Source organism: Camelus dromedarius, chromosome 20, assembly GCF_036321535.1.
Source record: "Camelus dromedarius isolate mCamDro1 chromosome 20, mCamDro1.pat, whole genome shotgun sequence".
Lineage (NCBI taxonomy): Eukaryota > Metazoa > Chordata > Mammalia > Artiodactyla > Camelidae > Camelus > Camelus dromedarius.
In genome coordinates this window covers 5,631,993-5,651,018 of record NC_087455.1, presented here as the reverse complement: position 1 = coordinate 5,651,018, position 19,026 = coordinate 5,631,993, and the positions used below count along the sequence as shown (strand labels likewise).

The window sequence follows — 19,026 nt, the reverse complement described above, 5'->3', positions numbered from 1 at the left end:
GGCGGTTCCCCCCACCTGATCAGAAGTGTGTGTCTCCAGTGCACCCCACTCACGGGCACAGGGCCCTGTTTGCAAAGTGCAAAGAAGGGAATAAAAGCCCTTTGCAGGGCATTTTGACAACATAAAGGAGCTTGATGAAGCTTCTTCCAGTGGAAGGTCAGTAAGTTGCTTAGAATAAAGGAGTTTCTTCACTTTGGTGCCCTGAGGAGCGGCTCCCAAGATACACAGATGAGCTAAGGCTGACTCAGGGCAGATGAGGGGATTGCGTGGAGGAGGGATTTACGGGGCTCGTGCTCTGGAGACGTTCAGTCCAGATCACATGGGCATCTACTGAGTGGTCCAGGCACTGCTGTCACTCTGTGTAGGAGCGTAAATGCGACAGTGTTCATGATGGTGGGTGAGGACAGGAGCTGGTCAGTTTTTTCTGCACAGTAATGAGGGCATGTGCAGTGGTTCACTGTTGACATAACACAGGGGTGGTAGACGCTGGGTCTGTGGGGCTGAGAAGACACAGCAGAAAGGCAGGCTCAGTGGCACTTCCTCCTGAAAAACTGACTAGCGAGGGCGGGTTCAGGGACTATAGGGAACAGCATGTAAACTGGCCCTGACTGTTACGCTTGAAGCACAGGGCACGTGGCGCAAAATGGGGCTGGCACGTAGACTGACATGTCATGAAGGAGAACATTCTCTAGGAGAAGATACAGAAATGTGAGAGATTATGCAAAGATTTCAAGTATTAAAAAAAAACTGTTCAGCATATGTGAGCTCTGCCAACAGTTAGGTAGTGAGTTCCCCGTCTCAGATCCTGGCAAGCTTTTTAAGAGTAGATCCTAAGCTGAGCGGTGTGAGGGAACGGAGTCAGTATCACCCTCTTCTATACTAGATTTATGGTTCTACTCGGGTATATGTTCACCTGTGACAATGCATACACTTTTTAAAAAATTTCTCCTCTAGCCTTGGAAAACTCGAAAGAGGAATTTCATGATGTCAGATTATACTCATAAGAAAAGCAACCAGTTGTTGGGAAGACTGGAAGAGGGGGGCAGCAGGGAAAAAGAGGGGGCTGCTGCACCTCAGATCGCCCAGGCCTCAGACAAGGGGCCTCATGTTCAGAGGCCCCCCAGCTCCGCCACCCCCACTGTCCTCACTTGAGCCATCTGTTGAGTCCCTTGCTTGCTGAGCTCCTCAAGTGTTCTTAGCCAGTGACCTCATCTCCTGCCTTGTGATGAAACAGCGAGCAATCAGCAAGAATCGTGTCTGCTCCCTCCTAGGGACTCGTCAGTTTATTTGCAGTCACACTCAGCTTTTCCTCCTGTTGCCCTGTCACGGTCCCTTTATGCTTCCTTGTATTTCAGGTCCTGTCCATTGAACAAATAATAGTTGTCATGGGAGAGGGTGCACCTGCATGGCCAAATCCACCTTTGAAATCACCATGAAAGAAATCTTGTGAGAATTGCAAATTTAGTCTTTTAAAGTCTTCAGTGTGAAATATGAAAGTCAATAAGTCAGTGACCTAATAAACAATTCGAAATTTCAAGTAAACAGTATTGTAATAATATTTGAACAAGGAATGAATGACGTAACTGTAGGTTTAAAATAATATAGTACTTAACATTTCAGTTATTTAAGAAAATTCCAGTCATTTACCGGAATTTAAAGAATCTCGATTATTTAAGCATAGAAAGAGAATTCTGCAGTTGGTGAAGCCATATTCTTTTTAAGCTACTAAAGAAACATGAGCTCTGCATTTTGCCAGCCTGCGTGCTCAGGGCACTGAGCTATTTGCGAGGTCTAGCCCTCCAGACTGACCCTTCCTATTCCAAGCCCACACGCTGTTACCAGAGAGAGATCTGCAATGCAGAGTGGATCGTGCCACTTGAAATCTAAATCCACCCTCCGTAACTGGGCCGCTCCTGGTCTGGTTTATGGGTTTCTCAGCCCCATTGCTCTCCTCTCCCGTTTGCGTCCCACGGTGTGCCCGGCCAGCCCAGGGTGTGAAGGGGTACGTCTGTGCTGCCGTCTTTTTGCACCTGCTCTTCGTTCTGCCTGATTGTTACTTTTAATGAATTTTCCCAGCTACTTTTGCTTTTCTCAGCTTTGGAACTAAGGTCTAGCGTCCACACCTGCGGGAAATTTTCTCCCCCCTCCCAGTTGGGCTCTTCGGTGCCGCTTGACGCTCACCTTTGCCGCAGCATGTGACACGCTGCGTTATAGTTCTGTCTGCAGTTGTCTGCCGCCCTCCCGTTCCACGCGAGGCCAGCGTGCTCCCTGGGCTGTGGCTCCTGTGCCTCCACCATGTCGGCAACATCCGCTTAATTTAGTCAGTTTTTGCTTCATGTATTTTGAGCTCTGTTGTTAGAAGTGTTTCATGTATGTGTAGACATTTTTATAATCATTTTATCTTCTTAATAGATTGACCCCCTTATCACTGTAAATGAATGCCCTTCTTTTTCTCTAGTAACAGTTTTTGAAGTCTGTTTCGTCTGATACAGTACAGCTGCACTAGGTTTCTTTTGCTTTGTATGGTATACCTTTTTCCTTTCTTCTTTAAACATATTTTCATCATTGAATCTAAAGTGTGTCACTTGTAGTCAGCATGTGGTCAGATCCTTTTCTTTGTTAACATGTTGCCAATTTCTTCCTTTTCATTAGTCTTTAATTTATTTACGTTTGTGTAATTGCTGGCAAGGTGGGACTTACATCTGCCACGTTGCTCTTTGTTTTCTGTGTGTCTTCCGGTTTGTTTGTTTTGTACCTCACTAACCCTCCCTTTTGGGCTGAATAAATATTTTTTTACTGCACCACTTTAATACCATTGTCATTTCTTTTTCTACTTTATTTTTAGAAGTATTTTCTTATCTTGTCCTGGAGATTACAGTTTATGTCTTAACTTATATCAGTCTTTTTTCAGATTTATACCAACTTAATTTCAACAGTACATGAAAACATTGGTCCTCTGTGGACCAAGCTCATTCTCAGCTTCCTTACTTTGTGTTGTTACTGTTCTACAGATTACATCTTAATATACGCCCAATCAGTACAAGTTTGTAATTATTTACTATTTTTTTCTAATTATTTATTTTAAATCAGACAGTAGAAAAAAGAGTTAAAACAAAAAATACATTGACACCGTCTTTTATGTTTACCTAAGAAATTGACCTGTATAAGTGTTCACTTTTTTCATGGGGATTCGAGTTACTGGTCAGTTGACCTTTCACTTTACCTAAAGAACTTCTTTTAATATTCTTATGAGGCATATCTTCTATTGATGAATTCTCTCAGGTTTTGTTTTCCTGAAAGTATCTTAATTTTTCCATTTTTGAAGGATAGTGTTGCTGGATATAGAGTTCTGGGTTGCAAGTCTTTTTTTCTTTTTCTTTTATTTATTTACTTATTTTTTATTTTTTTAGTATTTGGGATGCAGAATCCCACTGTCTGCTAGCCTCCAGGGCCTCTCCTGAGAAATCAGCTTCTGATCTTAGGGAGGGTCTTGCATGTGATAAGCAGCTTCTCTCCTGCTGCTTTAAGAGTCTCCCTTTGTCTTTTAACATTTGGATGATGTATCTAGGTGTGGGTCTCTGAGCTTCTTAGATGTACAGATTAAATTTTTTAATCAAATTTGGGAAGTTTTAATCCATTATTTCTCCAAATAATCTTTCTGCTCTTTTCTCCTTCTGGGAATCTCTTTATGCGTATGTTCCTGTGTTTAATGATGTCCCACAGGTCTCTGAGGCTCTGGTCATTTTCTTCATTTTTTTCTCCTCTTTCTCAGACTAAATAATCTCAGTCTTCAAGTTCACTGATTCTTCTGCCTTCTCGTATCTGCTGTTGAACCCTGCTAGTGAATTTTTCATTTGAGTTATTATACTTTGCACTTCAAGAATTTCTTTGGATTTTTTTCTGTATTTCCTGTGTCTATATTAATATTTGCTATTTGGTGAGACACTGATCTCATACTCTTTTTAGTTTTTTGACATAGGCCATTATTTAGTTCCTTAAATACATTTCAAATAACTGATTTAAAGTCTTTGTCTAGTAAGTGCGGTGACTCAGCCTCCTCAGGGATATTGTCTGTTGACTACTTTTTTCTTGTGTGTGGACCATACTTTTGTGTTTCTTTGCATGTTGCATAATTTTTTTGTTTGTTTGTTTAAAACTGGAAATTTAACATATTGTGTCCATATGGAAATCAAACTCTTCTCCCTCCCTAAGATTTTTTTTTTTTTTTTGGTTTAGTTACTTTCACAAAGTAATATTGTAAAGTCAGTATTTACCATGTTTTGCCATTGAAATATCTCCTCTCTGTTTCCTTAGCAGTCTGGCAAATTAATGATTGGACAGAGATTTTACTGAATGTGTGGAAGCTAAGTTCCTAGTCTTGCCGAGAGCCTGTGGTAGGTGCTGGAGTATGTCTTCAACCTTCAGCCAATCAGTTTACAACTAGCTCTGGCTTAGCCTTGACTTTTCTTCTTATTCCGAACCTCAAGGTCAGCCAGAGGAGAGACCTCAGGGCCTGCTCAGATCTTTACTGGGCAAGTACATGACACTGTGCATGTACATAGCCTTTGAGATTTCAGAAATATGTCAGAGTTTCACGAAGACCGTATGGGCATCTCATTCCCTCACTTTTCCCTGTAAACTTTTTGGTTAGTCTGTTGTTTGCTTCAGTTTTTCTCCACCACATCAAGCAGCTAACATTGTAAACACTTCCCTCTATAATTATTTTCTTCACATAACCTCAAGGAAAAGGCTTTGTGCACTGGAGGAGCTCCAAGTCAGGTCAGTAAAAACAGTCCTCTGGGAATGGAGTTTCGAAAGTACTCCCCTCTACCCTGCCCTGCCGGTGACCATCAGCCTGCTGGTTTCCACCCTGATGGATGGTGGCTCCTGCAGAGCTGGGGTGAGGGGTGGGAATAGGACGAGTTAGAACATCACAGAGGTCAGTGCTCATTTCAAGAGCCAGTGAGTTTTTAAAAAATAAGTGCATTCTAGATCTCTGCAAGTCTTTGGTTAATTTCCAGAATTCTAAAAATGTTGATTCTAAAAATTTTTGCCAATTCCTTTTTGCTTTTTTAGAGAGAAGTTTTGGAGGTTCTTACTCTATTATTGTCACTGATGTCACTTTTACACTTTTCCTTACATTGTAATTAGATATATAGTTAAATGATAGCTGAATTAATAAAGATTCACTCAAAGCAGAATGCTTCTTTCTTTCCAGAAACTTCTCTGAACTCTCTTTACCTCTCCTGTTACGTTTTAGGACTATGATGATGGCTATGGCACTGCTTATGATGAACAGAGTTATGATTCCTATGAGAACAGCTATAGCACCCCAGCCCAAAGGTAAGAGTGCGTCTTTGTGCCCAGACCCCATGGCAGACGCTTGTGCCCTCTACTCTGGGAAAAGGAGGATGGATGATCAGTCAGTGAGGGTGCTTCGACTTGGCCTGCCTTGTTTTCGTTTGTTTTAATTGGAGAAACACTGCCTAGCCCACCACTGGCATGTACTGCTCCTCCCAGATTTACTGCAGTGCTAAAGCAGCGAGTCTTGGAAAATTCAGTTTGAAATTTTATTGACTCTAAAACTTCGACTTAAGCATTCAGTATATTCTAGGGAGGAACAATGTCTACCAGATCTGTGGCTCTTCAAATCCTAAGGATCAAAATCATGTCAGAAATTAAATATCCCACATTGTCAGTTCCTGGGGGCGGAAGAGCCAGAGGTTTTGTTTCATATTCATGGATCATTTCCATGTCTTAGCAGCAGTCCCCCTGTTTTAACTTCACATTCTTATTTGTGAGTAGTGAGTTCTAATCCACTTTCTAAAGTAGTATTTACTCAGAAATAAGTGTTATCAGAGGCAAAACAGCCTTATAGTCATCTCTTCTGATAATATACCTTGGTGTTCATTGATGTGTGAAATCTGTGTTTGTTCTGTTCAGAATGTTTTCCTAAATGCCTAAAACCCCTTGCTTCATGTTTAAATTCTAAGGGAAAGACAAAGATAGACACACACCAGCTTCATACCGACTTCACGAAGCGTAAATAGACGTGGACCACGTGGTTATTTTGGTGAAGCCTGAATTATAAATGGACTTTTGAACTCTTACGGTGTGGGGCGAGCTTTGCGCAGATAGGCACTCTGCTACTGGGGTTGACAGGGTTATGAGTTTTTCTCTTTTTTGCTCATGCCAGACTCTTTTCGTGTATAATTTGTAGTTATTAAGTAGCCTTTAAACTTTGACTCCCAACTGGTCTTTTTTAGGGGAAGCTTTGTGCATCGTATTTGTATCCTTGAGGATTTTGGCACACGGCACATGGGAAGAGGGTATTACTGGCACAGAGTGGATGCTGGGCACCTCATTTAAGTCCCAGCAACTTTGTGAAGTGTATGGAGCTGTTTCCATTTTGTAGGTGAAGAAAAGGAGCACAGAGTGTAAGATTAATTTGCCAAAAATCACACATGGAGTGTAACCCTTTACTCACAGGTCTCCTTTAATCTGAATAGCAGTAGCAAGGCCAGTGCACCTCTGTCTTAAGGATGATGAAACTTAGGCTCTGAGAAGTGGATGATCCACAACGTGAGCCCGGCTGAGAGGCTTGTAAAGTCTTTCCGCTGTAAGCTGTGGTAACACATTAACGGGACCGATCACAAGCATTTGTTCCTTTGCTCATCTGTGCAGCCAGCATTTATTACATGTCCGCTCTGGGTCAGGCACTGTGCTCAAGGCTCGGATTACAAAGGCTTTTGAGACAGAGGCCCTCTCCTTGACAGGCTCGCAGAATGAAACAGGTGTAAATCGTTAAAAGCAATGTAGTATGGTAGCTACTGTGACAGTCTTTGGGAAAACTCCATAAAAAGTATTTCCATAAGAAGACAGTGCACAAGCCTGCTTGGGAATACTGGGAACATTTCACTGAGAAGGTGAAGGGGAAGCTGGGGTCACCGGGGTACAAACAGGGAAGGGCGTTTCCCAGGCACAAGGACAGAGGCTGGACAGAGCAGTGCATGTGGTTTGGGAGCCCCCATCACACCGTGGGGCTGGAGGCTCTGACGCACCTGAGAGATGGGCGGCAGCAGGCGCGACCACCTCCTCCCCAGGCTGGGAGCTCGGGCTCCAGACGGGAGGCAGCAGTAGGCAGCCATGGCAGAGGTACCTGTGAGGGAGCGGGGTGTCCGCACTCGGATTAGAGGAATGAGCTGGATGGCTGTCTAGAGGCCGGACTGGCAGATGGCGAACCTGGAGGCAGAGACCAGTCAGGAGGCTGGCACATTATAAATTGTAAGCCCTTTGAATGTCAGGGAAGACTCACTTAAAGAAACATCCTTCAAGACAGCCAATCTGCCCTCTTTGATCTCTTCAATGCCACAACTCAGCTTACCTGAAGGAGTACAGAGAATTGTGTGGGAACTGTACACACTGGCAAACCCAGGAATCACTGTCAGGCACTCTGAATAATCATTTAGTCCTCATACCCTGTGGAATAAGCATCTGTCCTTTTAAAGAAGAAAATTTGTTTACAGAAATTAGGTAACTTCCCTGGGATCATGCAGCTTATGAGCGGAGGCCCCAGCTTTGCCCCTCGGCCTGCCTGACCGTGCCTCCCTCCCTGTGCCCCCCGGGCCTCACTAAGCAGCTGCCCTACTGCAGACCAGAGCGAAGCAGCCGTGGTACCGAGTAGGATGAAGAAATGCTTTATGCTAGAGTTACCATAACAAGATACCACAGGTGGTATTTTAAGCAGTAGAAATTTATTTTCTCGGGGTTTTAGAGGCTGGAAGTCCAAGATCCAGGAGTTGGCAGATTTAGTTTCTTCTGAGGCCCCTGTCCTTGACTTGCAGCTGGCCGGCTGCTCGCTGTGTCTGCGCGTGTCTTTCTCCTTGCCCATGCACCCCACTCTCTCTGTATCCAGATCTCTTTTCTTACAATGCCACCAGTCAGACTGGACTCGGGCCCACACAAGGCCTCATTTTAATGTAGTCATTTCTAAAGGTCCTGTCTCCAAATACACGTTTTGAGTTACTGGGGGTTAGGGCTTCAGCGTATGATTAGGGGTTGGGGGGGGGACACCGTTTAGCCCATGGCATGCACATATTATAACACCGGTTCAAGTACCACACGGTGTGTCTCAGAATTAGAAATCTAGCGTAAACCAGTGAGCAGATTTTCCGATCGCCCCCAGGATCCAGGAGTGGACGTTGACGAGGAGACCACCATCGCCATCACCGTCTTCAGTTACTGAGTGCTGGCTCTGTGCTTGCTGTGCCGTGTCGTGGGTTCACACAGGTTCAGAGAGGCTGGATCGCTTGGCCACACTCGCAGGGCTGAGCAGTGGCACGGATCCGCGCTGGCCCCGGGCATCCTCTTTTGTACTCGGCTCCGTTGCCTTTCATCTCTGCTTTTGTCATGGTTTTGATTTCAGTTGCTGGAACTAATTCCTATTAATACTTTCCATATACAGAATTCAGAAATCTAGTACTTTGTGATGCTTTTGAATCCCCGAGGAATCATGCTCCCACCTGAACTGGAAGTGTTGCCTGATCAGAGGGGCGCTACCTTATTCAAGCCTAAGAGTTTCATGTATACGGCATATTAGTGTTGCAGGCTAAGACTAATAAAATTAAGAACTTTGTTTTTCCAATTTTATGTTAGATCCTTTCAGCAAGTAACATTCTTGGCCACTACTTTCGGGGAGCAACAGCCTTGATGCTCACTAGTAGGTAATGCCTGGTGACCCTGATGTTCAGGTACATCCTGTGCTGCAGGTACGTAGCTCAGTATCGCCGCAGGATCCTTTACTTGGTCTCCTTTTAGATTACAAAGCGGTTCTGAAGATGTTATTTGACATGTCAAGACGTAGTAGAAAGAGCCCTGAGCAGAAGTCAGGGCTGCGGTCCCCGCTGTGGCACCTGCAGCACACGTGTCTGTTGAGCACAGAACCGTGCCTCGTCCACAGCGGGCAGTGCTGGGCGTGCAGACCACAGCCCTGATGGCCGGGGCGGCGTGGAATCAAGAATGCACAAAAAATGTATCATTCAAGTCAATGTTACCTGTTTCTTTTTACTTTTTTTTTTTTTAACAAGGCTACTAGAAGATTCTATATTACAAATTTCTCTCAGCCAGCGCGGAGTGAAGGACTGGCGGTGTCTCTGGCACCGCGGCCCAGGGCGGTGTCTCCGGATTAGGGCGCCATGCCCTCGGGTGAGCAAGTCAGTTCACCAGGCGCAGCAAGGAAAGTAGAGAGTGTCCGCTCCCAGGGATCCTTTCTGGATTTCTCTCTGGAAGGCTTGTACCGGGTTGCTACGGTAGTGCACGTCACGCAGAAGCAATTACAGTTACAAGCGCGAAAAACAGTTTCTCTCTATCGCGAGTGTTGTCAGACCCCGGCCGTGGTGTCAGAGTCCCACAGACCTGGGTTTAGATCCCACTGCAATGTTTATGTGACTCTGGGCAGGTTATTTCACCTCCGTGAGCGTCCGTCTGTAAACGTGTACTGTGGTTTCTTCTTTAGAGGATAGACCTGAAGCTTGAACGAGACCGGAAAGCCCGCGGGCCCTGGGAGGAGGGAGGGCAGGGAGGCGGGCTGCCCGGGGTCTCCTGTGAGAGACTGAATGCGGGGCTCCCGGGCTGCGTGGCGCGTCCTGCAAGGTGCCCAGGCCCACCCTCCACCTGTGGCTCTGATTCCTTCTGCTGCTCCTTTCACACGGGGGTGGCTGTGAAGGGCTGTGGGGGTAAGTGCGTGCTTTAGAGGGAGAATGAGAAGGGGGACGGGGGACCTCGAGGAGGGTTCTCCCCACGGGATGCTCTGTCTCAACATTAACCATAAACTGGGACAGCGAGGTGAGCAGCCCAGCCCGCCTGGGGACAGACTAGGCTGCCCGTGCGTGGCGGCCACCGGTTACTGTCATCTGTGTGTGGCAGGTTCTTGTCAGCAATGCCTGCTAAACTTCACACACTGTAATCATTTTATGACACTGTCTTATTGCAGAAAAAATGTTTCTCTCAGGAGGCTTTACAAATTAGGAATTTTTTCTCCCCATTTTCAAATACCTTGTATTAAAATAACAGTACAAATGAGAGTCCCCATCGAGTGACAGGATATTCAGGACAGTGGAGCAACGTTCCCCGCCATTTTTGTTGCGACCTCCACACTCTGGGACTGTGTGTGAAACAAAGTGGCATTCATCTCACTTCACACGTTTAATGAGCAGCAAGCTGTCAGCTATCACTGTGAACAGAAATAAGGACTATTCTTTACAATATTGGAATTATTCTAATATATTTTGGCTCAGAAATCATTGCTAATTCTGTGGACACACAGCTCTGGAGCACCCGTGGTGAGTGAGAAAAAGCCGGGGATAAGTGGCCTCGGCCCGCGGGGACCTGCACCTTCCCTGACCTGACTGGAGCCTTCACAGAAATCAGGCTTTGACTCCTGGAAACCCTTTATAAATATAGTCCTTTCATTCTAAACTAAGTGGGGTTAATTCTCCTCTGACGTCTTATTTATAAGCCTAATAGCAGTCACAGTTGTGCAGCATGATGCCTGGTTAACAATGCTGCATTGAGTTCTGGAAATTTGCTAAGAGAGTAAAAAAGTTCAGGTGCTCTCATTGCACAAAAAAGATAACTATGTCAGGAGAAGGTCTTAGTTATCTTGACTGTAATAACCACTTCACTATGTCTTTGTACCTTACGTACACCTTATACACAACATGTATTCACATTTCACAATATTTTAGTCTGTGTTTCTGAATAGTAATAAATTCTCCAAAGAAATATTTGATTCCTCTAATGATCAATCATAAAGAAAGTAGAAAAAGGATTTCCAGAAAGTTCTAATAACCCCCTGAGCATAAGTAGACGGCTATGTAGTGAACAGATTATTTTCTGGTGGGTTTAATATTGACATACTAATTTCCCGTGGCACCCGTGGTTTGACTATACTTTCAAGTACATACTTCATTTCATCCTCCAAAATCTCCGTGATTTTCCTGAAAACACTTAGAATCATTGAAAAAGGGAATTAGAAATCACAGCTGCTGGTTTGGAGAATCTGTCAAGTCTCCCACTCAGCTGCCCCCATCCTTTGCAGACGCACCCCCACTTGTCACACGGCCTTGCGTGCGGCATTTCCCGTGCACAGAAGCTGAGGATCGCGGTGTTCAGCAGCTTTCCCAGGAACACACTGCTGAAGAGTGCTGGAGCCTAGGTTTTGTCTGACTCAAAAACCATTACCCAGCTAAGAAAATATTTTAAATATAAAATCTTTGACCTGTTTTTTTGACTAAACCACACCTCAGCCCCTTTAACCAAATGGGCAAAGTGACGGCAGCTGTCAGCAGCTGTGAGCACACTTGGTGTTTTCACAGGCCACTTCCAAGGAAAGCAGTGAGACTACAGTTAATGTTTCCCTGTTCCCTCCTCTCCAGTCTGCTGTTGCTTCTGTTGGCAGTCTCAGCATTAAACACGCAGTGATGTCTTCTCAAGAGCTGGCCTGTGGAGGTGTGAGTATAGTGTGGAATTTTCACTTTGGAAATGATGACCTGTTGTTCAGTTAGGATGTGACGTTCAAGCATTTTGAAGGATTGCTGTGTTGTATCAGGGTGGGCTGTTTTGGACTTTTAAAAGCAGTAAAGGTTTGTCCTGGATTAACCGTGCCTTGCAAGCCTGTCGTCAGACACACTTCTTCTCGCCTGGGTTTTGGCTACTTGCGGTACAAGCGCTGAAGGGACCTCTTAGCGCTAAGTAAGCAGCACAGCTGTTGACAGACGGCTACTTCTAACACAGGGTTCTGCAGACGTTGACAAAACACTGACACGCCGACCCAAGTTACACTGTAAGCCGGTAATCACCCGAATCCTCTCAAGGACCGTATGGTAAAGGAAGAAAAGGAGGGGAGGCTATAGTGAGAAAGTGAAGCTACGACCTAAAAGGGAAAAGGGTAGGAACAGCCCCGGGCCGCGGCGCTAGCATGTGTAGGTATTGTGATTAACCATGATTACTGCGCGCGGCCCACCTACCGCAGTGTGCTGGGCACGTCACGGTAAGCGTGTGTACGTGTGCACACGTATCCCCTCTGGTCTTAAGTAAGTGGCCTCAGTTCCACACTTAGTGGCACTGCTGATCTCAGGCCATCTTCCTTCATTGCAATGGTGCTCTTCAGAGAGCAGCACACGTTATCACTGACGTTCCACAACGTGATTTCAAATGGTACGTGGAGAAACTTTTTTTTATAATTTTAATGATTAGATTTTAAAGTTATTAGAAAAGTATACTTACCATGTCAAGCACACAGTTTTATGAATACTATTGCGGTAAGTCAATTCCAGTAAGTTTACGGTAAAATCAACACAGAGGGTAACACTAAGCGGTCACTGACAGGATGCGTGGTGGACGTGGATGGAGACGTCCTGAGAGTGGTCCAGGAAGGGCTGCTGTTGGACATATGCTGCCCTCGGCGTTTGTTTGTTTCTCTGGTCCATGATCAGCTGTTGTGCACCTCTGCTAAGACGGGAGGTCTGGTCAGGTGAGTCTGAGGACTTCACCCTGAGGTACAGGGCCTCCCTGCTAAACTTGGTGCCTTGGCTGCACTGAAAGGAAGCCAAGTTTTATAGCTTCACCAGGAAATCCCTTAAACCAGTAAAGCAGTATTTTTTCCAGATTTGTGGACAAATTCTGAAGGAATGAGGTATCTATTGAGTACTTATGTTAGTTACTATATTAAGTGCTCTCAGGGCTATCATTCTATTTAATTCCCAAGAACGTCTGTAGGATTGGCAGTTCTTAGTTTTACAAACAAGGAACTAATGCTCAGAGAATCTGACCTTGACCAGTCACATAGCTAATCGGTAGCAGTCAGGCCTCATATCTGGTCCTCTTTAAGATCAAGCCCGTGTTCTTTTGTTTAACCTGAAAGCAGCTAGAGGAAAAAAAGAAAAGAAAAACAAAAACCCCACATTTCTGCAAATGTAGAGAATACCAGGGCTCCTGCGTTCACCACGTGGCCTCTCACGCATGGTCTCCGTGAGCGCGTGGAAGCAGCAGCAGGGCAGGGGCGTGCTGATGGTAATAAATCAGTTGCCACTGTCAGCTCCCTCTTTCATGTTCTTGAGAATACACTAGATTTATCACTGAGGAATTGTGGAATAATGGTGGTGTGTGAAAACAGCGTCCACCAGGGAGATGTACTACCTCATTTGGATTTAGCACTGCCATCTGCTTAATAGCACTGAGAAGACTGTAGCGGTGCTTGTGACCAGCCGTTCATAGTGGTGACAGATGCTTCCAGGAGTGAACGTACCAGGGAAGGAGGCTCGGTGCTAACATGGAGATTGTGTGACAGGGTTTCTGAAGAGTCGGTTTGTTGCTTATCACACCACCAATTTTAAATCTTCACTACAGAATTTTAAGGTCTGTTAGATAAAGATCTACTTGGTGAATTGCCTTGTGTTTTCTTTCCTTATGTTTCACACAATCTTAAAATGTATTTTTGTTAATTTTAGAATAATGTTATAACAAATTCTGCCCTCTTTCAGTGAAAATGTAACTTTTGTGTAACTCTTGACTCAAAATTAATCACATGATTTAGTTATAAAAAAGCCGTGGGTTATGAAACCACGCAAACCTGGATCTGAGTCCCATCCACTTCCTTCGCTGTATGATTTGGGCCAGATTGTTTAACTTCTTCGAGTCTTCATTTCTCATCTGTAAAATGATGGCAGGAAAATTTGACTTGCAAAACTGTGATTAAATGAGATAGCAGATGGTGGAAACTTGCTCATATAGCATGTCCTGGGTGCCACACACCATTCTAAGCATTTACAGCCTTAAAGTAGGTGACGGTCATTGTTCCATTTTATAGGTGAGGGAGTTGAGGCACAGAGACTACTGGAGAGTCTTTGCTGGGGCTGGCATTGCACCTGGGCAGCCCACGCCCTCTGCAGTGCTGCTTCTCTGTGTAACATGCTCTTTCGAGTTTGGTTATTGCGTCTAGAAACGTGTACAGTCTTTTTCTGCGTCAACAAAACCTCAACAAATAAACAATCTGAGTAAAATTATACATGCCATTTTGATTCCTCATTTGTGAACTAAAAATTCAGTGAAGGCCTCATTTAATTACCTGTTTGGAGGCCTCAGGTACTTGGAAGCATAGACTTGAGGCCAAAGCTTGGCGTTACTTGTGAAGAGTGATTTTTAGTAGAGAATGTCGCCATGCTTGAATTTTTCAGAATCTAGTCAAACTTCATTTACTGGGCCCACAACTTTAGAGGCTGAAATAATGCCGACATGACGTAGGTTGTGTTTTTCCCTTTCTGTTTGTCATCGTGGAGGGGTGTTCTCTTTTGGAGAGTAATTTAGGACTGTGCATCAGGAACCCAGTATTTGCACAGTTAGTGCCTGAACGCAGTGTGTAACGGCTGTTTGACAGTGTGAGTGTATTTAAAAGACCTCTTTAAAAAGACTAAGCAGTTTCTGGCAAAGTTCAGGGAAAGACATGTGCCATGTTAGATATGGAAGAAAACCTGTGCATGTCCAGTTGGCCGCAGTAATGTAGACAGACTAGGTTAAGGCTGAACTGAGACCTGGTCCGTGAGAGTGAAGGGCCGGGAGGCCTGGGTTGGCATCCCGGCTCTGCCGTTTGCTGGCAGTGCAGCTGTGGTCCAGTCGTTTCACCTGTGCCTTGAAAGGCTTCTCATCCGTAACACGGGGATGATGGTAACAGTAACCACCTCTTAGGTTGTTGTAACATTAAATGAGTTAATAGAAGGAAAGCCCCTGGCACTTTGTAAATGCTGTCATCAAAATTCTGTAATCCTTCAGCTGAAATCCTTGGGGCTAAGTGTCTTAAGACTCAGAGTTTTTGAATTTTAGAAGAACAGTCTGCTGCACCCCACATTATACAACTCCAGGGGCGTCTGTTTGTACTTCTCCAGGACAGTGATTGCCCCTCGGATTATTTGAAGTTTCTGATCAAGGAGAGTGTGATTGTGGAGGGGTGGAAAGCATTATGGCGAATTGAAAAACAAGGGGCTTTCTGAAGGGGGGTGGTGTTTGGCCTTGCAGTGTGTAATCCTGCCCGAGTATAACGGGTTGTGAGGGGTAGCAATTAATTGCGTAATTTAGATAGGATAGAGTAAAGGACTGATGCAGAAGTATCCCATCTCCTGGAAGCCATTGCGTTGGCAAGGCCTCTGTTGATCTGGCCCCGGTTTTTCTCTGACCTCATGACAAGTCACCCACTCACACAGTCTAACCGTACATTGAATTGTTCAGTCATGACTCATTTATAATTTGCTCAATTACACATGAAATGGATCTCAAAGGGTAAATTTATGAGAGTAAATTTAATTCCATCAAGTTCTTCATGGCCACGTCAATTATTTTCTTCACATACACTTTGTAAAGCAATGGTGGTTCTATTGGCTTCTCTGTGCCTTTCAGTCCTCGCCAAGCTGCTTGCGGCCGAGCCGCACTTCCCTGACCCAGGAGTTCTCCCCTCCCTCCGCAGGCTTCCCCCATCCCCACCCTGCACTTCCCCTCCACGTGGACTGAGTACTCAGCCAGTCTTCTGTGTTTCCAGAACACTCCATGCGTGCCTCTGCCACTAGTCCCCACTGGACTGGGGAGCCCCCTTGTTAATCAGAGAGGCCTTCAGTGACAGACACCCTTTGGTGTTTGTCTTTTTATTCTCCATACCAAGTATAGTACTGATCAGAAAGGGGGACCTGCCTGTGTTTTTTTAATTTAAATTGAGAACATCTAAGAATCCTGCATCTGTTGTAAAAGCTTCTTGGTTTTTTTTTTTTTTTTAATTGGAATCATGGTAAGAAGTCTGATAGTTTGGCTGCCTAATGTGAAAATGTATGTAGCCCTCCCGCAACTCTGGTTGTGGGGATGAGTCATTGTACAGCCTTTAAAAAAAAAAAAAGGAGCTACCCAAATCAATCGCCTGTTTATTATTTTTAATCTGAGTCTTGGGATAGCACAGCTATCTGAGAATTTTTAAACTCCCCGGTTAATTTTTATGAGCAGCCAAGGTTGAGAACTGCTCTTCTAACTAGTAAGTATACAAATGAGATATTTTAGATATATGAAGCAGTTTTCACAGTGCCTAGCAGACAGCTGCTAAGTAAATGCTTGTTCTCCAAAGAAATAAATTATTGGTCTTTCTGTAATGTCTTCCATTCGTTCATTCAGCAAACAGCTGTTGAGTACCTACTCTGTGCCAGGAACTATCCTAGGTGCTTGATAAGTATCAGTGAACGAAAAGGTAAGGAGTGTGCCCCTGTGGAGCTTAAATTCTAGTGTTGGTCATGTTTAAAAATGGCAGTCTTGTTCAGCTTCTTCAAGAAGATGATTTAAGACTCGAAGGAGGTAAGAGTTTGCCGAAGGGTCTATCTGTGGGAGCACTGGTGTGTGCAACAGCCCTCTAATGGGAGTGTGTTTCATGCATTCTAGAATCCTTAAAATTACAATTTTCTTTCATTTGAATTTATAATTTCAAGTTCTTCTCATGGAAAACTTCAAATTTCCCTTTGGAATAAGTTATTTTTAAACAATTTAGAACAAAAGATTTTAGCTCTTGAAGAATGTGTTGTAATCACTTCTTCCTGTCTAAAATTGATCCCAGTACGACTAAAGGAACTTGCAGACTTAAAACTATGAAGTTACAGGAGAAGCGTGTGGCCCGTACACGGTGGTATCTTGGCCTGTAACAGCTTTGGTAGCAGAATAATGGCTCTCAAAAATACCCATACTCCAACCCCCAGACCTGTGGGTGTGGTCCCTTACCTGGCAGAGGGGACTTTGCAGGTATGGTTAAGAACCTTGTGGTTCTGACACGATAGTGGAGTCGCAGAATGGGAAGAGAGAAGGTGTGGGGTAGAAGCGCTTGAAGAAATAATGACAAACATTTTCCAAAATTAACAAAAACACACCATGACACAGATTCATAAAGTACAGAGAACCCTAAGCAGGATAAATATGAGCAAAAACACACCAGGGTATAACATTATACAAATTGCTATAAAGCAAAGAGAAAATGAGAGCAGCCAATGGAAAAAGACATATAAATGTAATTTAAAAAAAAAAAGATGTGATCTTTTCTATCAGGTATTTTTCACTTAGCGTTATGTTTCTGAGGTTCATCCATGTTATAGCTTTTATCAATATTTCGTTCCTTTTTATTGCTGAGTAGCTCTCCATGTATGGGTGTATATACCACGTTCTGTTTATACACTGACTAGGTGGTGGATACTGGGTTTGTTTCCACTTCTTAGCTAATATGAATAATGCTATGAACATTTGTGTGCAAGTTTTTGTGTGGATTTATATTTTCATTTCCTTTAGGTAGATATTTAGAAGTGAAACTGCTGGGTCAAATGGTGATTTGTATGTTTAACTTTTTAGGAAACTGCCAAACTGGTTTTCAAAGTGGTTCTGCCATTTTAAATTCCCACCAGTGGTACATGAGGATTCTTAGGGATAATTTTAGTATAAGTGTGCAAGACCTCTATACTGACAATTATTAATAAAATATTTCCTGTAGAAATTAGTGAAGACCGAACTAAATGGAGATACCCTATGTTTTTGGATTGGAAGACACAATATTGATAAAGATTCAGTTCTCCCTGAAATTACCTGTCAATTCAGAGCAATTCCAGTTGAAACCCATGCAGATGCTTCTCTTTTTTTTTTTTTTTTTTTTTTTTGGTACAAAGTGACAAGGTAATTTTTAAAATGTGGAAATTCAGAGGATCTAGAGTAGCCAAAACAATCTCAATAATGAGGAACAGTTTTGGAATACTCTGCCGACTTCCAGATTTCTAAAACCACAGTAATCAAGACATTGCGGTCCTCTGAGAGACAGATCACAGACCAATGGATATCCAGAAATGGATTCACACTTAATTGCTTTCAGGAGCTCCTTGAATAAGTCTGTGGGTAAAGAACTGTCTTTTCAATAAGTAATGTTGTAATAATTAAATATATGTGTAGGTGAGAAGAGCTTTGATTTCCCCCCAGCACGCACACACACCCCTCACACCATTCACAAATGTTAATTTGAGATGGCTCATGACCTTAGGTTAAAAGTTAAATTTATAGAGCTCCTAGAAGAAAATATTGAGAAAAAACACAAATCATAGAAGAAGAAGAAGAAGAAAGTCACAAATTTCACTTTTTCAAAATTTAAAGCAAGTTCTTATCAGAGGTCATCATGGGAAATACACAGATAAGCCCCAGTCAGGGAAAACTTATTTGTAATGCACATATCTGACAAAGGACTTTTATCTAAACTGAATAAAGAACGGTACAACTCAGTAAGAAAAGCGTAACCAACTTTATAATAGGAAAAAACCTAGACCAGAAGTTCCACAAAAGTATGTATTCATATAACTGAGAGGAACATGCAGAATTGCCCAAAGTTCCAGGTCATCTTGGAAATGCAGATGCAACCTGAAGCCTCAGCGGGACATGCTGCACTGCCACCGAGCCACTGAGACAAAACCGTTGACAGCACCAAACACTGGCACAGCTGCGGGGCAGCTGGAACTCTTACCTGCATGAAATGCCACAGCTGTGGGAAATTTGGCAGCTTTTCTAAAAAAAGTCAAACATATATCTACCCTGTAAACTAGCCATTCCACTCCGAATAATCATTTTATCCCAGAGAAATGAGACTGTGCGTCCAGAAGACGCTGTTTGTAACAGTGTTGAGAGTCGCTTAGTTCATAACCGCCGAAAGCTGGAAGCAGCCCAGGTGCCCTTCAGCAAAGGAGTGAACTGTGATGTGTTCGTGCAACGGAATGCTGCTCAGCAATAAAAGTGAGCAACATCGTGGTAGCCGCAATAACATAGATGAAACCATAAGAAAACTTGTAAAACAGACCTCTTACCAAGCTCTCAGTCTGAGCGAGTCACTGTTCAGCAGTTACCTACTGAACTGGCCCTGGTGGGAGATGGCCATTTTACCGGTAAAACAGGAGGAAGGCGAGGGAGTGGACAACGCGGAACGGTCCT

General features: G+C 43.9%; 1 protein-coding gene across 5 annotated transcripts in view; it reads left to right on the top strand.

Moving 5' to 3' along the window:
• Positions 1-19,026, top strand: part of KHDRBS3 (KH RNA binding domain containing, signal transduction associated 3) — a 139,023-nt gene that overhangs the window by 103,981 nt on the left and 16,016 nt on the right. For all 5 annotated transcript variants that reach the window (XM_031439671.2, XM_064476814.1, XM_064476815.1 and 2 more), the window contains exon 7: positions 5,261-5,343. In XM_031439671.2, the coding sequence (XP_031295531.1) occupies positions 5,261-5,343 (83 nt within the window). The remainder of the gene's footprint in view (positions 1-5,260; positions 5,344-19,026) is intronic.